Consider the following 25,835-nt stretch of genomic DNA (forward strand, 5'->3'; position numbering starts at 1 on the left):
TAATAGGTTATAAAAATTAAAATAGGAATATATTATAATGCCTTATCTGCGATTAATATTTTTTGACAGAAATCAGCTGATAACTGTCAAAAATATTAATCGAGTTTAAGGAATTATAACATATTATTTAAAACATTATTATTTTAATTTTTGTAACATATTTTTATTTTAAAATTTAATTAACAATTTAACGTTTTATTAATATTTTTTTTAGAGAAATCAGCTAAAGAATTAATTTGCTAATTAATTTTTTTTATACGTCTATGATTTCCTGCCATAAAAACATATATCACTCGATATTTGAGGATGATAAATCTTAAATTTATATCACATGTTAAACATTTCACTTTTATATTATATTATATATAGATTATTTTTCACTGTGTGTGTGTGTGTGTTCTATGATATGTTCTATGTTCTTAAAATATGTATATAGACAAAAATATTCTGCTATATATTTTTATTTAGTTTTTTAAAATTATAATTTATCATTATAATTTTATAATTACACTAAGAAAAAAAGTTGTTAATTTAATTAAAAATCGTTGTGTTTAACTAATTACAGTAATTACTAATTTGTTAATTGAAGATATAGAAATATTTAAATTAAATACAACATATCCAACATTAAATCTAAACATAACGTGTATTTGACTTAAACATTTATATATGTTCAACTGACAATATAGTAATTAGTTGAACGCGATTTAGTCAAGTTAATAACTTTTTTCTCACAATTAGTGTATAATTTATTATTTAATTTTCTTATTATTTTTTTTTAATAGATAAAATGTATCGTGTAGTGGAAAAAGAGGAGAGAATTGAGGTAGCAAAAAAGTTATAAACGCAATGTCTTTCGTTCATGATTTTAATGTCCGAAATTCATTTCATACAAATTAAGTTGGGAGAGTTATAATACAAACTTAAGATATATACATCAATATTTCGTGAAACTGCTCACATAGTTATGCAACTTATATCCATTAAATCCGTTGGATTTCTCATCATTCTCGTATCTTTAAACCGTCTTATTACCTCTTATCATTTTTTTTATATGATTTTTTCTGCCCTTTTTTATGAGTTTACCTCGCGTACACTATGCAACAAAACTTGGCAAGTCGTTCGAATAAATATAGTATTTTTTTTATATTTTAATTATCCGCGGTGCCGTGAAACGCGTAATATATTTACGTTTCGAAACGGAGTGCTCCCTCGAATCGGAGAATCGGCATTCGAGTTGGTTTCGCAAGTTCCTCGCGATATAGCCAGCCTCGTTTTCTTTTTTGTTATTTTGGAAGTCACAAAAATCCGGTGAGAAATATCTCTTTCAGATGTTCGACCAGATACGCCACGATTTGTGCTACAAACGAGTTTTACGCGAGCGAATCGATGTAATTCTTTCGATGCATATTTATTCATCTCTTGCATCTTTATAGGGGGCAACCAAATGCCCTTTTATCCTTTTTAATATGGATTAGAAATCGAATGTTTAGAGACGACAAATTAAAATAAAAATAGAATAAAGAATATCTTTCCAAGACTTTCGTTCGAAAACATCCTATATATCGTACATTTCGACGACACGATTTTTGCAAAAAAAATGGACAGAAATTGTTGAGACATTTTTATGGAGAACAGACGAGCTTCTCTCTTACATTTTGAGAGAAATTCGACGCAACTTGTGTGGGACGGAAGTCACCGGATGTATGGCCTATCATTTTCGACTCGTTCCCGAGAGATCTCTTACGCGTTATTTTTTCACACTACGCTATATTTTGTCGCCAAATCAATCAGAGAATTTACTTAATTTTAATTCATCAATAATATAAAATCAAATCGCCGCGTATGAAAACGCGATACGAGTAATTCGTTTCATCGTGTTTCGTTGTCGGGTTTTTTTTTGAGCTTATGAATCTGCACAATTTCGTAGCAAATCTCCCCGAGTATAATATTTTACCTTGCCGTTCGATCTACAACAAAATTTACGCGCGATAACAAAAGACGATACGCACAATACAATAATCGAATAGAATCCACTCGCTTTGCTTCTCTCTTTTTCTCTCTCTCGCGATATTCAATCGAATCAACGCAACCGGAAGATTAATAATGATGAAGGTTTAACTCGCGTTGAAATTATGTACAAATTAAATTAAATTAGTACAACAATAGAGAGAAACGCGCCGATTCTCCGCTCCGATCGCGATCTCAATTTATGTACATATCTGTTGGCGGGCGCAAAAATCGCGCTATCGATCGGTATATCGATATTACACATGATTATTACACGCGAACCACAGACAGATCAGATCCGATCTGTCAACACGCATACAACAGAGAACACATCGCTTCTTTTCTTACGCACTCGCCGTCAACGCATTCAAACTCAACATCATTATTTTAATCATCAGCATCATCATCATCATCATCATCATCATATCGTATCGTCGATCGAATCGACTCGCCTTTCTTTCTTTCTTTCTGTCTCTCTTTCTCCTCTCTCTTGCTTACCCTTTCGTCTTATTCATATCATTATATCATTGTCATTGTCATTCATTTTTTTTTGTTGCGTGGCTTTTTTTCCTCGCTTTTTCTCTCATGCACGATTCTCGAATAGAACAGAAGCACGAACACGACCCGATTTCGAATATGTGGAGAGGCTCGTGTGGAACGTGATGAAATAACTCTTTCTTTTAGAATTTTTTTCGACAAGAGAAAGAAAGTTATAGAATAAAAAAACTAACTAATAATTTGTAGAATGAAAAAATAACTAACGCGCAATCAAAGGGGATGCCTACACCGGAGAACACTCTGCATTTATCTTTCAGGTAGATTTTTTTTTTTTTGGCAACTCGGTATAGTTTGGAAATAGTTTGGTGTGAGAAATGGAGCACGAATTTCAACGTTTCACGACAAAAGCGATAAAATAAATATCGAATGCAGAGACCGTCACGTATGTGTATCACGCGCGAGCAGAAAAAGATTAAATCTTTGACGACCCGTTAAATATTTTACGCTCCACCGGTTTGCATCGGCGCTGACATTTTTTTTTAATTGCCCCTGTTTTTAACGGGCCGTAAAAAGATTGACGATGCGTCGATTCAACGCTCGTTAGATGGAATTTAGAAAAAAAAAAAAAAAAATATTGACAGATGATCAGTTTTTTTTTATCACGAAATTTTTCGCCACGTGTATAAATAAGCTAGAACTAATTAAAACTCATAGCTGCGCGATTCTAGGAGAGATGAGAATTACTTTCGGGGACGGAAACGCAAGGGATGGAATTGAGAAGCAAGCTTATGGAACTCGCGTCTCGATACTAACAATAAGCCGACACTAAGTAAGCCTATCTGCGGATCAATTTGGAGGACCGCCCGGTACGATCGACCGCGTAAAGACAGGAATATCCCTAACAAGCGTCTTCATTAGGAGAGTCGCGCCCCGAAAAATATCGCCTCGCGAGCGCGACGATTGCACATCCCGGTACAAAATCGAAGACACGAACGGAGAGGTCGACCTTAGCAAGGGCGGGAAAAAGGCGCGAGAAGGAGATTGGGAGACAGAGAGAAACGCGATCGAGAGAATTTATCAACCTTCCTTACATCTCCTCTACACCGTATAAATTATATCTAACATATATAATAATAATTATTAAACACACGCTAATTAAATAGTTAGATTGCCGTTACACGGAATTAAGAGTATACACACAGGATGGCCACAGCCCTCTTCTCTATAGCCTTAATTTATATAAAAACTTAATCACCCCCGAGTTATAATACAACACACAAAGAGTAAAATGGCAATGCGAACGAATTTATTTATTTTTTTTTCTTTACTCGATGAAAGGTCGACAAAGTGTAATCGGAGAGGGGGAGAAAAGAACAAAAATAGATCTGTTTTCCCTAAAAATTGATCCGCGCTTTTTGTTCGCGAAAAAAACACGTTCCACGCGAGCGAAACCCCGAAAACGAGCCTCGCGACACAAAAATCTCTCCTCTCTCGCTAACAATATAATTCCTCTTTATCCGCATTTTTTTTCCGCTTTGTATACTTTAATTAGTGAATATAATATATATGTATAGGTAATATAATTGCAAATACAACTATGTAATGAATATACGAGCCTTTGTCAGGGGGAGCAATGCAGTCGTCGTCAATAAAAGTCACGGGGGTAGTACATTGTATACCTATACATGCAATCTTGAGTCGCCCGGTCGTCATCGAAATCATCAGCATCAACATCATCATCTCTCTCACACTCTCACACTCTCTCACTCTTCTTTTCTCTCTTGCTTTCGCGTCGCAACGCAAAAAACTTAAACAAAAACGCACGTACGTGTGTGTCTCTCTTTGTGCATGTACATATATTTATCTATCATATATATATATACGTATATATAAGTTTATTTTCTCGTCGTTCCACCTGCTTCTCCTCTCGCCCGATCGGTGCTGAAAACTTAAAGACTATCCTTTTCGCGCTCCTTAAGTCACACTTATCAGTCATCCGAGCGCGCTTCTTAAAAGAGAGGCTTTCTCTCTCTTCTTTTAATTATTTTCTTAAGCACTTACAAAATATCTCTTCGCTCCTTCAATCGAGCACGCGGCGACCGATCTCTCTTTATTTCTCTCTCACTCGACGACGATCAATCGCGCGGAAGATCATCCGCGTCGAATTGGCAAGTTTCAAGTCTGCGTATCGACTGATCAGCTTCTTTTTTCTAAATAGAGAGAGAGAAAGAGAGAGAAAGAGAGAGAGAGAGAGAGAGAGAAAAAGTAAGCTATTTTGTCCGACGATTTTTCTTTATTTTTAAGGCTCTCGTGCGACCTCATCGCTTATTAATGAAATTTTGCTTTAAATTCACCGACAATTAAATCAAAGGTTTTTATATTCGATATCGCAATGATTAAATTCGATACTTTAAGTGATTATGGGCCTTAAACAATTAATGAGATCGGTCTCCAGCGTCTCGCGGACTAATCATTTATTCTCTGATATGGGCGTTAATTAATGACGGGAAAACGCGCGAGCATTCGATACGAATGGAATTAATATTACATCCATCGATCGTCATCGATATGTGGGTATCGAACGATCGCGTTTGCCCAGCTCGTCGCATCTCTCTTTTCGTTCTCTTCTTCGTTCTCTTCTTATCCTCGCTTCCTCGTGATTCGTTTTAATCTCTAAGGCGCTTTTTTTTAAGTTACATATAGCGAATCTCTACGGCCGGCCACAATGGACCAATGTTTTCTATTCTCGATGCTTTCTCTATCTGTCTAACTTCTCGCGTCAACCCTTTATCTACGGATACTCTTTATCTGGGTCCATTGAACGCGCATCTGTTTTCTCGTCTTCTCTTCCCTCGCATAATTAAACAAAAGGAGAGAATATGATATCTCGTAACTTTGCGAGATATATTTTACATTCGCGGGTTTAATATATAAAGTTATATAAAATATCGTAAAGGGTTTGCTTATTCTCTTTCTTAATAATCGATCGTATATAATTTCCAAACACAGACGCGGATCCAACGACTCGTGTACAGTAGACAGAGGGTTAACGTCTTCTCTTTCGAAAGAAAAGAAAAAATCTCCTTAACGCGCGTGATCGTCTCGGCGATTATATTATTACAAAGTTTCTAACAACACATCACAGTCAAAAAATATATCGCTATAAGATGAAATAAGGGGACGTTGATTCCGTTGTACACGCTCGTCTCTATCGAACGTGGCGCAAATAAGTAATTACTGGGGAGGGAAGGGATAGGGGGCAACAAGTAAAAAACGATAAATATTCATAGGAACGACGAAGAATAAATTTCGTTGTTCGTCCACCCCTTTGTAGCTGTACCAAGTTATGGTAGGTATAAAACTTTCTCAAAACCACTGACTGACTGACTGACTGACTGACTGAATTATTGCGAAATTCAAAGAAGGTACAAGGTGATTGCAACTTTGTTGACCAGAACCTTTGCCTCCGCGATAAGGAGAAGGAAAAGAAGAAATGCACGATGATTCTGAAAAATCGAGAATTCTGCTCGGGACCGAGTTCCTTTTATTAAGATAACGGAAGGTGTGGCTGCACTTTGCTCTCTCGATTTTCTCTATTAGAAGACGGTGTTTCAAATTGTATCAAAGGAGAGCGAATCTCCTATTAGCCTATTAAATTAATAATTTTGTCCTATATCGGACGATCTGATGGGCGAGACTCTGTCAGGACGATTTACGAGGAGTCAGCGGCGAATCGTGAAAGCAACGGAGCAACTTGTGCATTCCGCATGTGATATGCCTCTCGTAAAACGAAGAATGGATATACTCATAAAATGATATGTCACGATCGAATAATCTCGCGCTCTTGCCCGACCGAACTGTCCATTCGCGATCGAATCGCAGACTGATGGATAGAGATATGCGAGAATCAACCTGTCAGATCGCTATAACAAATATCGATTAATTTTTCCGATTGAATACTCGGCGCAAAAAAAACGCGACAGCTTTTGCTAAATCGCTTTGCGTTATCTCTACGTTACGTTCTCTTCATCTTCGCGATGTATCTTTACTTTGCGCGTAAAGTATACGGCTTTCACTTCTCGCGAAAACGGCGAATTTGCTAAATATTATTTCAGCACCGATGCTCTTTCGGCGAAGGAAGAGTGTATGCTCCGATTTATGCGTGTTTCTCGAGAGCGTTACAAGCTTTCCTTGTTGTTGAAGAGAAATGGGGAAAACGATACGAAATATCTGCGAAGAAATGTGCGACCTTGGAGAAACCGCAAACAAATTTGATGGAGTCGCGGAATTTATTTTTAAACAGGACTCGACCATTACGAAAAATATATCTTCCTGACGTTTGTATTGCCTGGGAAAGTTTTACGAAAGTAGACACTCTTGTCTTACACTCGTAAATTCCGAGAAATTGTGAGTAGTTTGAATTTCGATTCAATTCAAATAGAAATAGGCAATCAAAGTATGCGAGAAAAGAGTAGTAAGAGAGAGGCAAGGGATCAAAGTATGTGTATGTATATATATTATATATAATATATAAACCGTATGTAACTTTTAATCTCTATCCTTTAATTCCACGTTATTATGCTTATTATCTTCGACTCGAGTATACCGGCTAATTTCGTCGTTATCATTATTATCAAGGAAGAAACTCGCGAGTTCTCGTAGCCGAAACTTGTCTGTATTACTATATGTCCCTTATCAATCGCTTTGCACATACTGATACCACTAGGAGATAATGCACGTAAGATTATACTATTTATGTGTAAATGTGTCTGTGTATACATACATATTATGTACAATAAATTCACGCTTCGCTAATATTGGCACTTGGACACTTTTCGTTTACCCAACAAGTCGAGAGAAAGAGGAAAAAAAAATTAATTAATTAATGAAAGAAAGAAAGACAGACAGACAGAGACGGAGTTTGATCATCATTTGGACCTTTTGAGCATGGATATGATCGCGTTCGTCGAGCATCGCTCATCCGATCGCGGATGGGGCACAACTCGACGACACTTAGGATGGTTTCGAGGCAGTATATAGGACGTGTAGACCTTAACACGCGTTTAGAAATAAGGACACTGGTTTTTCGCCACGTGGTGCACTGAATTCGACTATCTGGACGTTGAACGAACACCTACTTGCAACTTGGAAATAAGTGGATAATATATTCGCGTTTTATAGCGAATATTCAGAAGAGGAACAATGCTGTATCCACCCAGTTGATCAGCTGATGCGAGGAGAAACTTTTCCAGCGATATCCTCTCTCGAGCCATCGGGACGAGATTATTTTAAGAGTTTTGATTCCCTTCCGAAATGTCTGTGTTTGTGACTCTTTTACGGACGAGAGATATTTTTCGCATACATTTATATACGTTCTCTCTCAACAAAACATATGTATGCGCACGATCCTACAATTGAATCCATTCTGCCAAACAATCGAGAACAATACGACGATATATCTTCTCTTTTTCTACTTAGAAAACAGCTATCCCTAAATAATGAGAGAAGTTTCCCTTTCTCGCGAAACAATAACGTAATCACACGACAATCAAGGAGCAAGTTAAAACGTAAGCGTTAAGAGCACTTAAAAATTCATTGAAAAACAATAACTATATCTGGACAACGCTCGGGTTTAAGGGAAGCGACGAGCGCGAAAGAGAAACCGGCCTGTTGCTTCGCTTAAGTTAACACGATCGATATTTTTGTATCTTTTATTATCTCTGAACATGGTTTCGGTTCATTCTCTTTGGCACTTTTTATATACTCTTTCTCGGTTGAATTATTAAAACAATCGATTGGTCGGTCGACAGGGGTAAGGAGGGCGGGGGGAGTGGTTAATCGAAGCGAGTGTTCTTGCCGAAACTCCGGTTAATTCGTAGTTAACAAAGAATATCGCCTTTCGATTTTCATACAACATGATCGCAGCGATATTATTTACAAATTGTACAATTTACAAAGGACTGGTATATGTGGTAACTACAGACGTTGAATGAAAAAACGCTCGATTCTCGGTGAGCCTTTATCGAAGCATCGTGTACCAACTCGAATCTGTATATAACACAGCGCAAAACCCGCTAAGCAGGAAATGTCGATTTTCACGTCGTTACTCGATAAAATGATTGAAAAGAAACGCAAAAATTGATATATTATATATTTCTATTAATTGTATCTTTTTAACGCAAGAAGACGTGTGTGAACAAAATAAGAATATATATTATTTATTTATCATTATGTATATAATAGTTTAAATATATATATCGACACCGGATTCCTTTATCTTCAAATAAGACTAATGGAAATTTCAATTATATTCGAATTTATGATTAGTTATTTACATATCAATTGCACACACGTACTTCTATACAGATTTAATATTCGTATGCATACATATAAATATTTGCATATGAAAATATGTTTTATTAGAGCGGTATTTAACACTGTGTCATATATTCGATTAGAGGAAGGTTCTTTCGATGCGAATTCTTCGAAATTTCACCCTACATTTTTAATCGAAATATCGTTTATCATATATTACGTCCTCAAAAAAAATTCGCATAGTTCGCATTTTAACTTATTGAGATTATATATCTACAATGAAACTTTTTTGTAATGTTTTTGTGTATTGCACAATTTCGAGAAATGACAAAGTTGTGTTTCGTGATAAAAAAAATCATTCTCGATAACATAACAGATTTAACATTTTCATTGTATATGTAATATATGTATGTGTATATATTTTATATATATACACATAGATATATATTAATCAATTATAAATAACTAGATTTAAATCAAGAGAAATCGATGAACAACCCGCATTTATTTAATGTTCAAAATATCTAAAATTTATAAACTCAATTAACAGTATCAGATAATAATACAATTATGCGTGTTTCATTGTATATAAAAGAGAGAGAGAGGAAATAATTCATTAATCATTCCAAACATTTCTATTATTGGTATATTTAAATTTAATATTACGTGACATCCTAAGAATATGCTCAGAAACGATATATAATTCGAAAAAATAAAATCACGAATGTGCAGATAAAATTTCAGCGAGGAAGAGATATATTGAGACGATTAAATTCATCATCGTCATATTCGATAGATCCTCTTCCGTGTCTTTAAACTTTATATAAGAATCTTACGTCTGGCAAAAATTTCAACTGCTCTCTCTTTTTATACCCACGACTCGATGGACGGCTTTGGGTAAATTTACTCAGTCGTCGAAAATGTATTCATTGAACAATAAATGACTAAGATTGTCCGGAAGAAACAATATTTCGCGTCAAAGCTGATCGTTTAATGAAATGTTTAATCTTTTAATTAAGTATTTCAAGACTAAGCTTTTGTCATAACCAGCAGATCAAAAATAACATTAATGAGTATCGAAAAAATACATTTGCTACATAAATTTTAGATATCATTGTTTTGTCATTAAATATATAAAATACATAAGATGTAAAATTAAAATAAAATTAATTAATTTAGCATTTAACTTAAAACATAATGTTCGAATGGAAATTGTTTAGTGATAATCTTTAGTACGACAGATAATTAGAAAAAAAAGACATTAACAAATTTGACATTATAAATTTAAGTTATAAATTTAATAAAAAAGAAAAAATTTTTAAAAAACGGAGAAATGATTGGAAATCTCGACTCGACTCGATGCACTCGATATAGCCATATCGTCTGTATTTTAACTCAATGATAATAACAATGATTGTGCAATATAGCAATAATAATTAAAAATAATATTAATATAATTATAATATAATTAGCGTTAATTATAATTTAAAAAATTATTTTTTATGCGGATTATTACGAGCACTGTACACAACATACGATATTGTTCTTTAGTGACGATTAATAATTCCTATAAAAACTATATATATATATATATATATCTCAATTCTTTTTTTTTAATTTCCTTTTTCTTTTTACGGGAAAACCATTGCGCTGAGCGCTTCATTATTTATTCCTTTTCTTTAATTATTTTAATTAAAATTTGAAATTGTTAAAAGACTTATATTATAACATAAAGTGTATGCTATGCCCTTTTACTATTAAAGTCGCTGTTAAACCAAACTGATTTGATTTCTAAAAGATTCGTCAATTTATTGTAAATTACATACAATCCCACATAATATATATTCCCATTTGATCTACTTACGATTGTTATTGCGCGGTCGGTTTTCTTATTATTATTTTTTTTTTTTAGGCTGCTCATCGTCTCATTTCTTTTGTCAACCGACCATATCTATTATCATCAACGAAGGAAAAAAAAGAACGAAGAAGTAACAAAGAATCTTATAATCACAAAGTACTACGATCTCTCTATAGGAAGGTAACTCGCTTTTTTTTTACACGCCCTTTCTCAGGTTTGCGACGAGCAACGCACGAATTGCGCGCGAGAGATACGTGCCAGCTCGTGGATAAAATGTATGCGTGTATGTATGTGTGTGTATGTGTTGCGAGCCAGTTTTCTTTTCTCCTTTCAGCGGACAAAAAAGAAACCCGGACGTGGCACGCGGTAAGCCTTATTATCTCTTGGACCCTCTTCTCGCAATCATATCTTATATTTTTTTTTGTTTCTTTTCTTTTATCTACTCTCTTAAAGTGGACGACACACTTGGACGTGCGCGCGGTAAGTAACTTATTATAGAGTTTTACTACTTTTGCTTCTCTCGTTGCGCCTTTTCTCTTCGCTTATCAACAACGTCTTCCGTCAGTCGCCGCGGGACCAGCTTACAAATTTCCATACAACTATATACGCACAATTCGCATTTCGCTGGTCATCAGAATGCCCTTACTACTATTTTTTTTTAATCCGGATGGATTTTTTTCTTTCTCTTTTGTCTAATTCTTGAACGTACCTCGATTGTCGTCAGCCTTCTACCAAGAACTAGTATTGGTCGAAGTTTGTGCGCGAGCCTTGCCCGGTTTGTCGTGATGGCGGAAAGCCAATAAATTGAAAATCGTCACGAACGATTGTCAATTCTCACGGAGTGGAAGGGAAGAGGGGTCAGCAGGAAGAGTATCTCATGTACGATATATATTTATCGATATTGCGAGATGTTTTATCGGATATCGTACAGGAGACCTTGCGACCTCGAGTCACTTTTGACTTTTCGGCGATAAAATCCAGGAACCATGTGGACCGTGAAGGATCATCAGCCTTGGAACTTGCCGAGAAAATGCAAATTTTGCGACAATGTTGACAGTAACGTACCGACAATCGAGAGGAGGAGGCGGGGAATAAGAGGCGGTCTTTTCAGTTTGTGTCAGTAATGCCGACTATTGAGATGCTCCATGTTTACGTTTGTGCTCGCGGTCGTCGTGGTGCTAACTATACTGTTATCAACGTTGCTCGCGGCCGATATCGCCTTTTCGTAGTCTATAATCAATTGCTTTATATGGCTTAACTTTTCATGCAGGTATTCGAACCGTTTCTTCAGTTGCTGATATTCGCGGTTCTGCTTAGTCTCGTTATATTCGCGCACTATCTGTTTCGACGTTGCCTGAAAAAAAAGAAAAAAACACCACCGTATTAGCATTCAATGTTCATTCGTTTTTATTGTTCGAGAAAAACGCGATTCTAAATGATTACGATACCTCGTGCTCGATCACATTGCCCGATGCTTTGTGCTTCTCCAATTGATTTTGCAAACACCTGAAGCGCTCCGCGGTTTCGGTTATTTTAGTGTGCAATTCGCGGTATTCATCATAGTCCGCGTAGAACTCTTCTTTATAACGCCTTTTCTGTCTCGCGCTGCTTATTGTCGTATAGTACCTGAACAAATATGAAACAATTTAACGTCACGATGCTTTACATCGATCAGTTTTAAGCGTGTTAAATTCACTCGCAATAATTGAATGGAAAGAATGCTTTTTCATTACAGAGTTACTGTTTTCGCAGATTAATATAATCAATAACACAATAGATATACTTACGTGAGGTAGTCGGGGTATTCCCCGGGGCTCCCCAGCCTCTCTAGCTCATCAATCGGCGGCGAAATCGTCATCTCGATAGAACTGGCGTTACCATTGCAAATGTGAGCTCCACCGCTGCCGGAGGTTTCGCTTCGAGCGAGAGAAGTCGTGTCGTTCGCGACGCTACTCCTATTTCTGCACTCTCTTTCCCTATTTCTCTCTTCCCTCGCGTCGCGACTTCGATCGCTCCTGTCGCTCCTATCACTCCTGTCCTTCCTATCGGCGCTTCCTACCTCGTTCGCGTTGCTTCCGGCATTTCCACTGATCGTAGCGACACTGCCGTCGCGTCCATGGCCGCCGCCCTGGTGATGGCTATTCCTTTCACTGTCACTAGGTGATGACGTTAGGTATGATGGCCGACTGAAACCGCTCGGAAACGCGGGGCCGCCGTAACCATTTCCAGCACCTCGCAGCACATCACTATTCGCTGTCCTTTCGGCTCGATAATCGGCGCGACTGCTACGTTCACTACGTTGCGTGTGCTGCCTCAACTCCGAACCATCGAGACCGCCGCCGCCGTTGCCGCTGTTGCTACTATTAGTACTAGTACCACCACCACCACCTGCACTATTGCTGCCACTACAACCACTATTGCCGCCAGCGGCACGCTCACCGCTGGCAGTTGCACTAACACCACTGTTATTATTATTGTAATTGCTGCTACTGGACATCTTTTCGCTAGCGGGGATGAAGGAGATAGGTTCGGGTCTCTTATAGTGCGATACTCGTGGCTTCTTCGTTGGTAGTCCATCGTTACCCTGGTAATATCCCGGTCTCTTATTATTCAGTAGGCTGGGCGGAGGCGCTGTAATCGCCGGTGGCGAACCCGCATGGATGGAATTGGGTGATTGACCACTGCCTGTAAATAAAAATATGTAAAGGATGTATAATTGTTCAAATAAATAAATAAATAAATAAAATGTTATGTAAATGACGTTTGTGATAAATACGTACCGCTGGAACCATCACTTGAGCCGGGTGGCGTTAGGTTCTGAGGTTTCCGTCTCCTCAGTATTGTTTTCTCCTGCTCGGTATAAAAAGGCCAATCCTCCTGCACATCATTCCACATATGCCTGTGTAGGTGATACGTATTGTCGCGCATGTAAGCCACTTGCTTCAGGATCGTCGTCATGATGGGTCGTTCTCGTTCCCTTAAGCCCTCTGTAATTTATCGGAATATTAATATTATTGACTGAAGTTATTCTCTGAAAAGCTAAAGAGGCGTTCCGATTTTGTCTCACCTTTGTTGATACGATCGTAAAGTTCGGGTTTCTTGTAGGGCCTCAAAGCAAGGACATGGGTAAGTCTTTCCCTGTTAAAAAAAAAAGTTATAGAAAAATATAAAATGCATTCTAATCTCTAATGCAATGAAAAAAAAATATTAATCTTTAGTAAATTTCTTTCTTATTTAGAATTTTATTGAGCATTGAATTTTATCTTATGTATTAATCTGATAACAACAGTCTTATTTCCGCGTCTTTTATCAGAACGTGATTTATTACTCGTATCCTTGTGTCATTTCGTCAATGCACTTACTTAAGTGGCCTGCGCATAATGTCGGAAATTTTTTTCTCCGGGTTGCGAGTTGCTGCCGCCAGATGATTACTATTACTACTACTATTGCTAGCGGCCGCCGGCTTGTTGGTAGACGCTCTGGGTTGACTGCTGCCGGAAGTTGGAATGCTCATCGTAGATTCCCGATGCTTTGCATACGATGACGGAAGTGGTATTGTCCTTCCGGGTATTTTCACTTTCACCTTGCGTCCGATGTCTGGACCATTCGCTTTGATCACCCTCGTACTTTAAAAGCGACATAATTATCATTGAGACGAATGCAAACTGATTCATATTAAGCTGCATTATTTTTTCTAGCGCAACTTAATTATTTAAGTAATACAAAAAATTAAAGAGAGAAAATTAAATTTAAAAATTTAAATTTAAATTTAAAAAATTAAAAATAAATAAAAAATTTTATCGCGTTTGTATATTTAAAGCCGTCGAACTGTTAGATGTTATATATACACAAATTCTATACGACCGAGTCCCAACGTGTAGCTGTACAATTAATGCAATTTGCAGCGTTATCGTTACATAGGGATCCCATCGATTGGCTGGTTATGCAATTTTCCGCGACGCGTGTCGCGATAAAGGCACCGCGATGGCGAGGAGAGACGGAAAAAAGTGTTCGGGTTCGTGACGAAATTGCACTTGTGAGGCGCTCTTAACCTTGGCCGTGATAACGACTAAACAAATTAGCCCCGTCGTCGATGCAGACCCGTCGAAGAGTGCAAATATTACGCGCTAACATCTGCAAAGCCCGATGCCGAAGAACGTTTCGTCCGTGTTCCCGTTTAAGAAAATTTAAAGAGACAACAAGCGTTCGTTTTTCTGAACAGATAACCTTTTTTTTTTTTTTTAATTAAAGCAATGCAAATAAAATATGTGCAGAATCAATAAACGAGATTATAATACTAATATTAAATATACGGTAGAATAATATTAAAAAATGCATTATTTACTCTACCAAAAAAATGCGAATATTTGTAAATAAATGCACATCTCTCTCCATAAAGATATTTCAAAAACAGCTAAGATCTCTGGAGTTTCGTTTAATTTAACAAACTGCATTGCGAGATACCGACGACAATGATATATTCGAGGTACCTGACGACTGAAAGCGCGCATCCACGTGCATGCAATTTCCCGCGAGTTTTCACGACGACGACGCGTTCGCGGCTCGTAAATTCCTTCGTGAATCGCGCGAACATCCGTTAAGCGCGACCGTATCTACGGGCGAAAGTTTGTAAAAGTAAGGCCACGACGCCGAGCATTATTTACGGTTCCGCGAGGCTCGACGAACCGGGAAACGGAGAGACAGGAGGGGCACACGCTCTCGCGCTTTTTCAAAAAAAAAAAGAAAAAGAAAAAGAAAAAGAAAAAAAAAAAGAAGAAGGATCTTTCTCCGGGAAAATCGAACGGCCGACGACGACCGTACGTCCTGCTACTCGTGGGAATATCCGTACCATTTGTTCTTGTTATTCTCCTCGGCGACCGCCATTCTGTGCCTGGTGGTCTCGTAAACGTCGTCGTTTGCCTGTATCCGCATTTTGCACGGTATGGCGCCGAGGCTCTCCAGACTTCTACGAAAGAGAAGAGGAAAAAATAAGAAATAGTTTCTTTTAAATTAATTGAAATTTTCTTTTAATACCGAGCAAAAAGACGAGTAAGACTATGCGAGACTCAAAAATTAAAATTATATTAAAAATATTATTGTATATATATTTAATTTTGTTAAATATAGAAAAAGTATTATCATATTCATTGATGAATATAATACTATATCACATTTATATCGTCTTGTTATTACTTGAAAAATGAATGAAAGCTGTGAGCAACTCGACGAGCAACAAATTGAGAAAATCATTATTTGCAATTATATTTTTAATATTAATTCGTTAAATCCTCGGGATAATATCGTCGACACGAGAAGCACTAGTAGTCGCTGAATCGGTTCTGCTGACGCAAGCATAACCGTTCAATGATGATGCTGTAGTCGTCAGTAGTCGACACCTGCTAGCTCACTAACAGCGCTTTAGTGTGTCAAGTTGCCGCGATAAAACCACCTGCTCAAGGATGCTCCAAAGTTTTTTACACAACTCGGTTTAGATTGAGGGGATTACGTTTGAGAAGATTACTTCAAATTACGGCATCGTGTGTCGAGTCCATTCAGCGGAACATTATTTCTCAGTTATAGCGAATCTTGCGTATGATAGCCATCATGTGACACATACAATATTTTCCACTAAGATATAATAATAGTATAGAATCTTTTCGTCGACTAATAAATAAATAATAAAAAAAATTTTTTTTAATGCTACCTACTCCGATTCTTTAGCACGATTATTACGACTATTCGCATGTGTATAAAATGTATGAATTTAAATTACTTGGCGAGTAATTTAAGTACTTCTGTTATACCCCGATAATCGATACGTACTTAGGGCCAGTTTGACGGACGCACTCGAAGCCGCCCTGGGGACCCTCGATGTCCTGGTTGCTGGAGAGACTGAAGGTGAATCCGGTAGATCCATGGTTGGATGGAATGCTGAGTTTCTGAAAACAAAACACGCAAAGCGTACTGGTTAGTCCATCGTCCTCTTAATAAGATCGCATTAAATTACGAAACGACAGGGCTTACGCGATAGTGTCTCATACGACCTGCCATATATATATATATATATATATATATATATATATATATATATATCTCTTTCGTGTTCTCTTTTCTCTTGTAACCGCTATATACCCGCCGGGATACATGAAACTCATCCATATATCAATTCCAGCTGTTTAATACCGATCTCACTCATCGCCAATTCCTCACTCTCTCTTTTAAGTTAGAAAAAGTTTTACAAAATAACGCGCTATTATAAATTTTACAAGTTTTGACAGGTATCAGCTGATTTCTGTCAAAAAATATTAATCGAGTTTAAAATAATATATAATATATTATTTAAAACATATTATTATTTTAATTTTTATAATATATTATTATTTTAAAATTTAATTAGCAAATTAACGCTTTAATGAGCTGATTTCTGTCAAAAATATTAATAAAGCGTCAATTTGCTAATTGAATTTTGAAATATGTTAAAAAAATTAAAATAGTAATATGTTGTAAATAATTTATGATACTTCAACTCAATTTCAATATTTTTGACAGTTATCAGCTGATTTTTATCAAAAAAATATTAATCGAGTTTATAGTATAATAACATACTATTTAAAATATAATTATTTTAATTCTTATAACATATTATTAATTTAAAATTTAATTAGCAAATTATCGCTTTAATCAGCTGATTTCTCTGTCAAAAAATATTAATAAAACGTTAATTTGCTAATTAAATTTTAAAATAATAATGTCATCAGCTGATTAAAGTATTAATTTGTTAATTAAATTTTAAATTAATAATATGTTATAAGAATTAAAATAATAATGTAAATAATATGTTATAATGCTTTAAACTCGATTAATATTTTTTGACAGTTATCAGCTGATTTCTGTCAAAAACAGGGAGCTCGCTATTGATTCGCTTATATTGCAACACAAGTGAACTGGTAACATTTATCTCATTTATACCGAATTACATGGATTGATCTTGGGGAGCAGCGCTTCTCATATGTAAAATTATTCGCGATAACGTCGTACGATTGGCGTCTTTTTATCGAGTTCTATGCAATGAGTAGCACAACGAGGTCGAAAAGACCAACGAGGATAATCGCGCCCGGAAATAAATAGAGCCTAATCGGATTGCCGTCGACGCATGACATTTCGACATGTTGATCGGATTAAAAGAAATTCGAGCGATCGCAGATCGATGGTGTCTCTTCTAGGCTGACGTTAAATGCGCAGAGTATTTTTGTAGTGCGATGATTCTTGTGGCTTCGAAACAACTTTCGCGAAGACAGAAGTGTATAAGAATGCGCGATTGTAGTTCTCCTTCCAGATCGCAATCGTTGATTATCACAGAGAGAAGAAAGAAAGCAGATTTAACCGCGATTACCTCTACATTAGACACTTTATATATCGAGTGTATGTGCGCGTTGCTCATCTGTATGGAGCACATTGTATGCAATGGCTCGTTGATAGGTCTCTTCTCCCCGCTTCGTTTCCCCTTTCGTTCGCAAACGAGTTAGCAATGTAATATTTTCTCGATATAATATAATCAAGCGAAGAGAACCTTTCATATTTATCTTTAAGAAATCTGCGTGCACACCTTTAAGGTATACAGCGTCGAGACTCTATCATTAGCGCGAATAAATTGAAAGTGAATTTAGAGTTTTTTTAAAAATTAAGTCAGGGCATACTCTCTTGTGCAGCAGAATTAACTGCAGATTGATGCAAGTGCGAGCGGGGTCCGGCTGCCTTTTTTTTCGCGATTCAATTTCATCGAAAGGCAGTCGAGCGCGACTGACCATTTCGCAACTTTGCGTATATATATATCTCCTCCTCGTTCCCGTTGTTATTTCGCCCTTCTTTCTCACCTTCTTTCTTGTTTTTTTTTGTTTAGAGTAATTACGAATGCGCGACGAAACATGCATCATCGGATGCATCTGTCAATGAGATGACGTCTGACAATTTAAATAAGAGTTTCAAAGAAGCGTTCGACCGCGGTTGTTGATCGTTCGTTCGAGCAATCAATTTTTTTTTAATGAAACAAAAAAGACCATAAGAAAGGAAGAAAAACTCATTGTTTACTTCGATTTTGTGAATGGCAGCGACGCAACGCGACATGACAGATTGATACACATACAGCGTTGTAGACCACGTGGTGAGAGAAGGTCGACGCGATGACGCGATGACGATGAGCATCAGCGAAACGATGGTGACGACGATGACGAGACAATACAGCGGTACGTAATATCACTCGAGGGGCGAGAGATGAAGAGAGGGTATACTTCTCTCACGGACATTCACGTATCGAGGCCATAGGGGCTCCCCGAGCGTCCGGCCCCCCTTCCACCGATCAGCTAGGATAGAAGTTGTCGTCGTCGTCGTCGTCGTCTCTTAAACGAAAGGTCGAATCGCGCGAGAATGCGATATGAAAGTTTTGTGAAGGGAGCAGCGGTGATCGGGAGCGCTCATTTAAATTTCACTGCACGCGTGGATGGATGATCTATCGCCGATCTGTCTGTCTGTCTGTCTGTCTATCTGTCCGTCTGTTGTCTGACCGGTCATCTGTCCGTTCGTCACAGCTATACCGCGAGATTCGCGTGTCCCAGACGAGAGCCCATTGTGCTCGTAACACGGGTTACTCGTCGCCGGAACATCGACAACAGCTGGTTCGGTTTCTCACGCCTGATGCGGATGCATGGGAGAATCGAGAACGCGCGAAGGTCCCGATCGAGAAAAGAATTACTCGGAAATTATTACCCTCAGGGGTCAATCTCAACGAGGACGGCGGTTTTTCAGGGTTTCCTCTCATCCGGTTCGAAGCCTTTCGTTCGTCACGTTTTATTTTTCCAAGTACAATATAAAAGAATCTTATCCTTATTCCATTTCGAGTGTTTTGACAAAACTTTAATTAGATAGATTACGTCAAAGTCTAATTTTGACATTCAAGATTTAAAAAATAAGATATGTAATTAAAATTGAAACTTCATTAAAGGAAATTCCGATCTCAGATTAATCGGAGAATCTGTAGATCAAAGTTTATCAGCATTTCTCGGAATCGTGGAATCTCGGAATACATAACGTCATTGAATCAATATTGTGAAAAATGATTGCACTCTATCAAACTTCCATTTATGTCGCATGTATAAAGGCGTAACGAGTCGGAGAATACGCTGATGTCTCTGACTCCCTCTCTTTTATTTTTTCTGTCTTGCGTATCGGATTGCATTTTTCGCAATTTAAGTAAGTGCCGGGGGAGGGATTATTTTAACCGTCACCGATTTATTTCGGTATGCTTTACACGTACACGAATGGTACCAGAGACCATAGTAGTAGACCGCCCACCCCCCTACTCACGTTGCCAGATTGAAATTATTTCGGTACTTAAGGCCGCAGCAACAGCTGAGCAACAAACGAACGAACGGTAATCGCCGCTCGAGACATTCGCGACATTCCAGCACATGTGAGAAGTCGCCGGTATCGCATCATCGACTATATCACATGGATTATTATATCCATGAGTATTTTATATGAATAGCCATGTGAAAAAATATCAATATCTTTTTCTTTCGTTTCAGAATCCATGTTTTCGTACGTCGTAAGATTTTACATATATTTAATAGAGAATTGGAGATTATATATATATAAATTTTCTCTGCATGATTTTGTTTCATTCGATCTGTCAAACGAGTCCCTCGAATGGGTTAACAAACGTTGTTTTGTCGAAAAAATAATTTTAACACATATGTTTTTTTATCGCGATTAATTTAAATTCATAATTAATTGTCATTTTATTCGTCTACCCACGATTGGAAACTCGCGATTCTGCATACAGCACGTAAATATCATCATCATTTGTGGACAAGAAAATGAATATTTTGCTATTTGTGGCTACCGTATATACAAGAGGGAGATTCCTGGTCGACGAAGGAGACAATCATGGATGCACCACGATAAAAATTACGAGTAATTATGGTCGTCGACCGTATCGCCGACGCAAATGCAGTAAATTTGCTAATGAGCCTTATCTCTTCTCAATTTACACGCCGCCGAGCGGAATATACATATTTCTAATCCCGATTTATTATTATTTTCATCGCGAATAATTTCACCGTGTGTTATATCTGTCATTAGTCATTAATCGTCGCGTAAGTGATTTATAAAGAAAATCCAAAGCAGAGCGATATGCATATTTGTGGCACCAAAAGCTTATTTATGTATTCTTAAATTACATATGCATGCGTGTGTGTAAATGCTAGAGAGAGAAACGGTAAATTAATTACAAAAAAATAGATATTAATAATGAAGCTTGTTTATTTCTTTGTGAACATTATGTCTGACACGGTGATATACACATCGCTCAGAGAATTCTTGGAAGAATCGGATATAAGTATATAAGTGCGGACGTCACAACGCATCGCGGAGACCGGAGTCGACGACTGGCATGCGTGTAAATAATAACTCATCGCGCACGTCATCGAAGAAAGATGAAAGACGGGGCCGCGTTTTTATTCGAAAAAATGCGGCCAAGAGATATCTTCTTCGGAAGGAATCCTCGCGAGAGACTCGCCGCGATACATTTAAATCGAAGATATCGAGAAATTCTTTCTCCGTTCAAAATAAAAATTCTTTCTATATTCCTTAATCGCTTACACATCAATCCAACGTCTATCCTCGCATCAAAAGTCATATTAAAATATTTTTTACTAGCTCCCTCAACATTTATTTCCTCCTCTCTCCTTTTCCGTCCAAGGCCTCCACAATTTGTTCCTTGAAATTTTCTTAAACGTCGGAGCACTTGGCTTCGAACAAAGAGCAACCGGTCAACTGAAACGATCCCGCGGCGAGATCGATCTTCGATCGACGAACTCGGGAGGGCAACTTTCACTGGTCGACCGCTGTCAATATCGTACAGAAAAAGGGAGACCACGCATGTAAGCGAGAGAGTGCGTGCGGGTAAAACTCATGAAGATTCGCGAAAGTGCGCCAATCAATACATATATGGTATAGATGATCTATCTTACCGCTTATCACGGTAAATACACGTGACGACCTTATAGACACGCGTGGAAACGCACGAGCGACGCTCGAGTATGCGACCGAGATTGGTAATTCTGTGTCTGGGAATTGCCAGATATTCTGTATAAAAGATGTGTCCATATACAGATATCTCAAGGAAAGGTCCGATTCGAAAATTTTCCGGCTTTCTAGATTTTTATCGTTAATCAAACTACGTTAAAGTATTTTTATTTTATTAATTTGTGTATACTATATTTTATCTATCTTCATGCCCTGAGGATGTCTATCGAAATTAGTCCATTATCAAAGAGACGAACTTTAATCGATGTAGTTACTTCTTTTTTTTCGAAAGCAGGGAAAATTAGATAATTTCAACGAGAAAAACCTAGAAGAGATTACTTGGTTTCTTTTTTATTAGCGGAATAAAACAAACGCTCGCGAAAAACAATTCGCCTTTTTCGTTGCATCAGGTGAGAAAATACAGCGGCGCTTTTTCGTAGCCGTATCTCTATGCACGGTCGATGGTGAAACAGAAGCGAGACGAAAGATAAGCGGTGTATCGGAGAGACTGACTGTCCCTGGCTCAGGATGAGGCTCCATCTGGCACAAGGTCATCAGCGCCATCGTATAAGCTGCCCCTTTCGTCTACGGGAAAAGAAAAAAAAAAAAAAAAAAAAAAAAAAAAAGATGCACGTGTGCACCGTGTGTGTCTCGATACAAAACCGAACCGACCGGTGACCTCACCACATCGTATTTTTGTTTCTCCTTTCTCCTGACGTATCTCCCTTCCTCTCCTCGAACCGGCACCTTCTTCTCTCTCGAACACGCAGGCAAAGTACACACACGCGTTACACGTATATATATAATATAGGCGAGTGTGTGATGTCGTTAATTAACTCCGCCGACCGCGAACGGTAGGCACGTTCGATTCGCACGCGCATCGACGGCGCAGAAAATAAATCGCGCTAAGTGAAAGTAACATTGCGCCGGTTTCGTGCTGACGAATCGTCGCGAAACGCCGCGATTATTCTACACACAATTGAACAAAACTCGAAATAACCGCAGGCGTAATTAGCCTGACGCATTCTTGAAAAGAAAATAATAGACAATTGAGTAGAAAATTTGAGTGACAGATGTCCTTTCTTTCCAGAAAACGTATACAAAAATTTGGATGTGCGATACTAATAATTCATATATCCAAAACACGCTAATTATGAGCCGGATGCGATAAGGAAAGTGTAGATTTTTTGTCTCTTAATGAGATTTTAATATTGATCAGTTATATAAATTCTTTTCTAATAATTTGCGCCCATTCGTCTGGAATAGGCACGAAAGTTTCTTTTATCTAGTAAGTAATTTGATGTTTTTTTATCTATCTATTTCTCAGGTTTGTCGAGATAGAAAATACAACGTTTTTAAGAAAACGAAAACATGTTTCCTTCACCGGAGTTACGTGATACGCGAATGGCACACGAAATTTCACCGTTTATTCGGACATTTTGACTCCTATAATTACGCCAGCTATCTCATTTCTTTCTTCTTTTTTTTCTTTTTTAAGACGGCGATTACGCACGATAAATTCTATCGTCGACGTCTCTCGAAAGTTCACGAATTAAGCGGCGTTAAGTGAAAGCCGCACCGGTTGCGAAACCTAGTAACGCGAAAAAAAAGCTTTATTGTGAAGACTAGAATTTTACACACACACACACACAAAGTAACATTGCAGGAAATTATATTGTTACGTCGCGCGTAATAGTGGTTACTGGTTAATTTGCGAGGGCTGCGCTTTACACGCGCGTCTATTTCATTTCGCATCGAAAAGAATATATATATATATATATATATATATATATATATATATATGCGAGTAAATTTCCTGTACCGACCACAGAGGAGAAACTGACGGATTGCGGGTAGCAGAATATGCTGAATGTTACCGCGGTCGTTTATGAAGCATCGATACTTCGCCAAGACACGCGTCAAAGCCGTTCACGTGGTCGTAAATAAAAGATCCCGCAGTAGATGCGTATATAACTATATGTATATCGATGCAAGGACAAATATGCCATTCGACTCGCGCGATTCTCTCCATTTATATGTCTATAAAATTATATAGTTTTATAGCGGTTCAAATTTTATTCGCGATCTCGATGAATGAAGATGACAAAATGTGGAGGCAAATGAGATCGAAGAGAGAGAGAGAGAGACCAGGATATAACGATTAATTATTGCCAAATTAAAGAAAGTTTCTGAAGAGAGAGTCAGATATCTTGTTATCCATCTTATTAATTTTTTCATGCAACTATTGATGGAAATAAGAAAGAAGATAATAATCTTTCGAGTCGAAATTTTTTTCCTACTTTCAACCTTAATGTTCAATTTATTTTTATACTTAGCAGCAGATCAGTCTACTTTGAAACTATTTAATAGTTTTCCGAAAGCTTCCTTCTTCAATCTCTAAATGAGAAATTATTTGTTTACTGTCTACTTGACGTACAAAGTAGAAGCACACAATACAATACCTATATAAATGAAACCTAATATCAAACTCCTCCAGAATCTATAAATGTGAAAAATAAAGGTTGAAAATTTCGATTCAGGCTACTCTATTAAATTCAGATGTTTTTTAATAAGAAAGAAATAAAAAAATAGCAATTACAAACCGGTAGAACTTCAAAACTATAATCATAAATTAGATTCCATCTTCTTTTATCGATATTTCGAAAAATTTATTAATGTGGATAATTAAATTAAAAATACACAGCAGTACATTATATAACTCGAATTGTATTGTTCAAACATCAATTCACGAAATTATTTCCCACCCAAGATCGTTCGATTTCCAGCGCATCCATAGAAAGGGTGCTTTTCGGCCTCAGCTCGATTTCCGCGACGGATAATCCGTTTGTATAGTTGTCATCGCGGATTTACCTCCCGCAAAACCATCCCCGATGGGGCTTCCGGGAACAAATCTCGGGGACAAATAACGTTACTAATTGTTATAATCGATTCCATCCGATCTTCCCCGATATGCATTCCTTTCGCTAAAGTCGATCCGATTCCGCGCGCCAGGGTTAGATAACTCATTAACCTCTTTACTTATTCAACGCCGACGTGTTATCCCTCCTATCGGAATTTTATAGCTGCTATGATTTTACGAAACGACAGTTGCTACCTGCCACACACGCAATATAATGCTTATCGCGAGCAAATAAAAAGAACAAGAGAGAAAAATCAAAGATATTCTTTATCAGAAATATATAATAAAAGTTCTACACGTAGAATTTTACTTTGTACGTAAATGTTTCTCCAAACTGCAATTTAATAAATATTTCTTTTAACAACAATCGCAAACACTCGAATCTTTTCTATTATAAAAATTTTTAAGAACAGAATATAATCTGTGAATACCACTATATATTTTTTAAATTAAAATATGACATATATTTTTCGAAAAATTACCTTATTTTCTGATTTGAAAATATAATGAATAATTCATCTAAAAAATAAAACTAAAATTAAAATATACAGGTCGAATTTTTCGATTTCGCGATACACATTTTCGCAATCAATCGAGATCTATTATAAGAGTTGTTACACATCGATAAGCATTTTGTTGTGTTAATGTAACGCGTTGAATTATAGCGATTCGATGAGAGAAGATTCAACGTCGTTTTGCGAAAGACCCGGATGGATTCGCCTCTATTTTGAATTTTCAGGTTAATAAGCTAGTATAACGGCAATAAATAGCAAAGAGTTTCTAAGAGTTGCTCGCTTCGCGAATTTCAGTTAGGGATTACGTAAGTCGAACTTCCAGGCTTGCTCGTTCACTCGCTCACGAATGATGGAACGCGCACTTAAATGATTATGAAATTGACATCGCTAAACGTTAATCGGCAATATTGCTCCTGAAACGATGGAATGTCAAGAGGAGTGTATGGAAAAAGCTTTTGAAATCCTGATAATCTTCACAATGAATTTTCGCATTTTGTGAAATAATGCAAATCGAAAAACGAATTTTTAAAAAAGGAAATCTAAGATTATCTTATCTAAGAACATTCATGAAAAATTGTTTTCACAAAAGATTAAAGAAAAATTCTTTCTATTCATAAAGAGAAATGAAAAATGATTT

General features: G+C 37.2%; 1 protein-coding gene across 1 annotated transcript in view; it reads right to left on the reverse strand.

Annotated features, from left to right (window-relative positions):
• Window positions 1–854: 854 nt before the first annotated feature.
• Su(tpl) (Suppressor of Triplolethal) overlaps window positions 855–25,835 on the reverse strand; it is an 87,415-nt gene continuing 62,434 nt past the window's right edge. The window contains exons 3-10 of the mRNA XM_083052682.1: window positions 16,505–16,620; window positions 15,531–15,647; window positions 14,044–14,307; window positions 13,749–13,819; window positions 13,462–13,668; window positions 12,469–13,366; window positions 12,130–12,307; window positions 855–12,035 (exon numbers count right to left, since the gene is read on the reverse strand). Of these exons, the coding sequence (XP_082908808.1) occupies window positions 11,799–12,035; window positions 12,130–12,307; window positions 12,469–13,366; window positions 13,462–13,668; window positions 13,749–13,819; window positions 14,044–14,307; window positions 15,531–15,647; window positions 16,505–16,620 (2,088 nt within the window). The 3' untranslated portion in view covers window positions 855–11,798. The remainder of the gene's footprint in view (window positions 12,036–12,129; window positions 12,308–12,468; window positions 13,367–13,461; window positions 13,669–13,748; window positions 13,820–14,043; window positions 14,308–15,530; window positions 15,648–16,504; window positions 16,621–25,835) is intronic.

This window comes from Prenolepis imparis, unplaced genomic scaffold, assembly GCF_030444845.1.
Source record: "Prenolepis imparis isolate NDT839.2.m4 unplaced genomic scaffold, iyPreImpa1.0 SCAF_13, whole genome shotgun sequence".
Taxonomy (NCBI): domain Eukaryota; kingdom Metazoa; phylum Arthropoda; class Insecta; order Hymenoptera; family Formicidae; genus Prenolepis; species Prenolepis imparis.